This window comes from Anopheles coustani, chromosome 3 (assembly GCF_943734705.1).
Source record: "Anopheles coustani chromosome 3, idAnoCousDA_361_x.2, whole genome shotgun sequence".
Taxonomy (NCBI): Eukaryota; Metazoa; Arthropoda; class Insecta; order Diptera; family Culicidae; genus Anopheles; species Anopheles coustani.
Window position 1 is genome coordinate 61,054,005 of NC_071288.1, and position 5,200 is coordinate 61,059,204.

The 5,200-nt window shown below is 50.6% G+C and overlaps 1 protein-coding gene across 1 annotated transcript; it reads left to right on the plus strand.

Moving 5' to 3' along the window:
* Positions 1-222: 222 nt before the first annotated feature.
* LOC131264500 (histone H2A) lies at positions 223-597 on the plus strand. Its single transcript, XM_058266799.1, has one exon. The coding sequence runs from the start codon at positions 223-225 to the stop codon at positions 595-597; it is 375 nt and encodes a 124-aa protein (XP_058122782.1).
* The last annotated feature ends 4,603 nt before the right edge of the window (positions 598-5,200 follow it).

Below are 5,200 nucleotides of genomic sequence, written 5' to 3' on the forward strand. Positions count from 1 at the left end.
TTGTTCCCCTCCCCACCCATTCCTATCCTTGAACTATCCCATGATTCCAAACATTCCCCTAATATGTAACATTAATTTAAGATAGAGATGAATGTCGCCGTTAAGGCGCAAAATCTCTTTAATAAAAAAAAAAAAAAAAAAAAAAAAAAAAAAAAAAAAAAAAGTTTGAAAGAGAACCTCTTCGAGTGAGCACCACGTATCCCTCTCGTTAAACAATCGAAAATGTCTGGACGCGGCAAGGGTGGTAAAGTGAAGGGAAAGGCAAAGTCCCGCTCGAATCGTGCCGGTCTGCAGTTCCCGGTCGGCCGTATTCATCGTCTGCTGCGCAAGGGTAACTATGCCGAGCGCGTCGGTGCCGGCGCACCGGTGTATCTGGCGGCCGTGATGGAGTATCTGGCCGCGGAAGTGCTCGAGTTGGCCGGTAACGCCGCCCGTGACAACAAGAAGACGCGCATCATCCCGCGCCATCTGCAGCTGGCCATCCGCAACGACGAAGAGTTGAACAAGCTGCTTTCCGGTGTGACCATCGCCCAAGGTGGTGTGCTGCCCAACATTCAGGCCGTGCTGTTGCCGAAGAAGACGGAAAAGAAGGCATAAGGCGTGCTCTCTCGTGCTCACCCCGCCGCGCGGCACCGTGTCGCGCTCACAAACCCCGCCGAAGATCTCACCGTCACAAAAACCGTCCTTTTCAGGGCGACAAAATCGTGTGATAAAGGTTTATTTCACTACATTCAGTGCCCATGCCAGTTGGTTTCAGTTCAGTTTCAGTAGTTAAATGGTTAAATGGACGTAATTTCACAGTATGGCTGGAAAACAACGAAAGAAATGTTTAAAATTAACTCAAGCAATGTGTCTCAATGTGTGAAGTAACATCGCAAGTTTGGTAGGTTAAACGGGGCAAACCATTTTGCTTCATATCAGGTATGTAGCTTTTTCCGCTCATTTCTACCCGAACACATGCGTTGGTGGTGGTGGCCATGAAAAGTGATGGGTTTTGATCATCGCGTTAGAAACGGCCAACGCTACGCGCTCTACAGGTAGGGAATTTAACAATGTAAACGACCAAAGCGTTCTTTTCCCCGTATGTTGGTTAGGTTGGTTGGTTGATGCCCGGTAGATAGATAGGCGTTGATGGTTGATGCAACGAGTAAACACGTCGTGGAGTGATAATAGTGAATAAAGTGATATAAAAATAAAAAAGTGAACCCTAACCTCCTTCGGCCTTATTATGCCGAAGAAAGGTGAGGAGAAGAAAAGAGGAAGGAAGGTCTCGAGCGAAAGTTCTTCGGACTCGATTGTGTCAAAACGCTCGAAAACATCTAAAACATCGGCCCAGACGGAAGATGTCAGTGAAATGAGCACTGAAACATGCACCGGCAGTTCCAGCACCTACAGTTCTGAGGCCACCAGCGTCGCATCAGACAACGAAAGTGACTTCATTGAAGTGAAGAAAAAGAAGAAGAAGACAAGCACAGTTAAAGATATGAAAAACAAAGCTTCAACATCATCAAAAGTCCGTCCGTCGGAAAACACACCTGCAAATTCTGCCGCTACAATGGCAGGTAAAAATGCTAAAAAGCCCCCGGGCCCAGCTAGCAAACCACCACCCGTTGTCGTAAAGACAATACCCATTTCTGAGCTGCGCCCGGAGCTCCAGGCTCGCGGTCTCACGCCGGAGTTCCGAATTAGTGGAGTAGGCACCTCCATTATCTCGCGATCCCTGGCAGAACGTGAGGGTGTGATTGCATACCTTAATCATCGAAAGGCGGAATATTTTTCTTATGCTGCCAAGGACCAGCGGCCATTTAAAGTGGTACTCCGGGGTCTTCCTGATACGCCGCTAGAAGAAATTGTCGAGGAACTCCGCTCAAGATACCAGCTTGAAGTCATCGAGGCTTTTGAGATGAAAAGACGTGCTGAGGGCATCCATTCAAGGTTGTACCTCGTACACCTTAAACGTGGGACCTGCTCCCTGAAGACACTAGAGGCGGTCAGATCCATCCAGCAGGTTATTGTAAGATGGGAGGCCTATCGTGGAGGCAAAAAAGGTCCTACCCAGTGTCAACAGTGCCAGCAGTTTGGACATGGTACACGCCACTGCAAAATCAATCCACGATGTGCTAAGTGTGCTGGACAACACACTACTGATACCTGCCCTGCAATGGATGAACAGCAAGAGGTGAAGTGCTCAAACTGTATGGGAACTCACCGAGCCGACCATCCTGACTGCCCACAACGTGCTAAATATGTAGAAGTAAGAAACCTGGCAAGGAAAAACCGCCAAAAACACCAGCATCCGCAGACTCCTGCTCAGCGCCAGACTGCAAGTAAGCCACAAGCCACAGCCCCAGTGACATCGGTTTCCACAGTGACGCCGCCCTCTGCTCCAAGCAGTACCGCGTCGCCTTGGCTTCCTACACCTGGCTCCATCACCTTGGCACAGCGGCTAGCCAACGCTAGAAACGCCTCGGATACACCCGCTCCTGCTCCGGAAGGTGAACTGTTCACGATGGAAGAGCTTTTTAGCATCTTCACAAAAATGTTGGCAAAAATCCGCCTTTGCCGCAATAAGGCAGATCAACTCGCCGTTATCGGAGAACTGCTGATGCTCAATGGGTAATCTGCGAGTAGTCACATGGAACGCCCAGTCCGTGAGGGCTAAAAAGATTCAACTGGCCGATTTCCTAAAACTACATCGCATCGACATCGCGCTCATCGTGGAGACCCATCTGAAGCCAGACATCAGCTTCTACATCGATGAATACTCCATCCACCGCCTTGATAGAGTCGGAGCACGTGGTGGCGGGGTAGCCATCGTTGTTCGTCGAGGCATCAAACATCAGTTGCTTCCGCACTTCAATACCACCATCATTGAAGCAGTCGGCATTAAGGTCTTCACCAGCTCCGGGGAACTGCGCATTATATCTGTGTACTGCCCTCGACAGTGCACGGGTGATCTGGATGCGGTTTTTCGTCGCGACATTAACATCATCGCCTGCAACAATTTCCGCTCGGTTATCGGAGGGGACCTGAACGCCCGTCATCGCTTGTGGGGAAATAGGCGCCAAAATAAAAATGGAAACATCTTGGCAGAGGTCGCACAGCATGGACAGTTCATCATTGAACATCCTGATGAACCTACCGTTATTCCCAGCCGTGGCTTCCCTTCAATTTTAGATCTGTTCCTAACCAACCTGCAGATCTCCAAACCCACCACCCTGGATGAGCTAACCTCGGATCATTTCCCTGTCCTAACGAAGGTTCACCTTGACGCCAGCAGAGCTCCGCCTGTTAGGAGGAAAAACTACCACTGTGTCGACTGGGCCCGCTTTGGAAGACTGGTTGACCAGCAAATCACCACCACCGAGATTTCACTGTCTCCAGCTTCTATTGAATCAGCTATAACGAACGTGGTGGAGGCTATCCGTTCGGCAGAGGCGGAGTGTGTTCCAGAGGTGTCCGCACGGGGAGAGGTAATTGTCCTAGACGATCACACTCGACATCTCATCTCCCGTCGAAACATGCTGCGGCGTCAATACCAGCGCACCGGGGATCAGCTTTGTAAACAGCAGGCAGCTCAACTTTCCCGCATCATCCAGGATCGTGTCGAGAAAATCAGGAACAAAAACTTTGAGCGCATGGTGCGGCGGCTCCATCCCAACGCCAACGCTTTCTGGAAAGTAGCTAAGACCCTCCGCACTAAACCCAGGCCGATTCCTCCACTACTCGCAGCTGACAACGCAGTTTTACTTACTCCTACGGAGAAGACTGGTGCCCTCGCCCAACACTTCGAGGATGCTCATCGGATTGGCCTTAGTATGTCCAGCCCTCATGAGGCCGAGGCGGCTTCATCAGTGGCCAGAGTTAACTCTGAACAGCCAACCCTGCCACCAGAGGATCGCATCACCGTCGAGGAGGTGTGTCATGCCCTAAGGATGATGAGGAACATGAAAGCCCCTGGCTTTGATGGCATTCTGGGCATCCTTCTCAAACATCTCCGACTCCGAGCCCTCTCCCTCCTCACGAACATCGTAAACTGCTGCCTCGAACTGCAACACTATCCGCAGAGTTGGAAGACGGCAAAGGTGAAACCTATACTGAAACCTGGCAAAGATCCAACGAGGGCCTCCAGCTATCGCCCTATCAGCCTGCTGAGCATTCTTGGAAAGCTTTTTGAGAGGCTAATATGTTGGAGGCTTCGAGATGCGATGGAAGATCCCCAAATATTGCCTCCTCAGCAGTTCGGCTTTAGATCAGGACACTCAACAGCACATCAACTCCTGAGGCTAAAAACCAACATTGAAAAGAACAAGAGGGTCGGTAAGTCCACTGCGGTCGTCATGCTGGATGTGGAGAAGGCTTTCGACAGCGTTTGGCATGATGGGCTTGTGCACAAAATGCTCTCCTTCCGGCTTCCTCTATATCTTGTAAAGCTGACCAGCAACTACCTGCGGCAACGAACCTTCCGGGTGACCCTGGGATCAGTGTCATCCAGCCCAACCAACATCGCGGCAGGCGTCCCACAGGGCAGCATCCTGGGCCCCTTGCTGTACACTCTGTTTACGGCGGATCTTCCAGAGTTACCAAGGGGTTCGGAAATATACCTCTACGCTGATGACACTGCCATCACCACCAAGGGTCGCACTCCAGCAGAGTTGAGGAACAGCGGTCAACGGGCTCTCGACATCTTCCAGCAATACGCCGCAAGCTGGAAGATAAAGCTTAACAACGAGAAGACGCAAGCGATGGTCATCCCGTATCGTCTGAGGAAAAACCTGCTGCAACCTCCGGAGCAATCCCGTCTCAAAGTGGGCTCAACACCAGTACCATGGCAGCAGTCGGTTCGGTACTTGGGCGTCACGATCGACAATCGGCTTCTATTCCACCACCACACGCGCCAACTTGCGAACCGTATTGCAGTTTTGCTTAAGCTGCTGTACCCGCTGATAAATCGGAAATCGACCCTGCACAAACAGAACAAAATTGCGGTCTACAAACAAATTGTTCTGCCTGCGGCCACATATGCAATCTCAGTTTGGAGCTCCTGTGCCGCCACTAACCTGAAACGCGTACAAACGGCACTGAATAGATTTCTTGTACTAATATTAAATGCTCCTCCTAGAACGCGTCTAGAGGAGCTTTATAATGTAACAGACACGAAAGCGCTAGACGTAATAGCATTTGAAGTAACGGATCGACT

What these genes read in the sequence shown, in the direction of transcription:
- LOC131264500 (XM_058266799.1), top strand. Translation starts at nt 223, where the DNA reads ATGTCTGGACGCGGCAAGGGTGGTAAAGTGAAGGGAAAGGCAAAGTCC.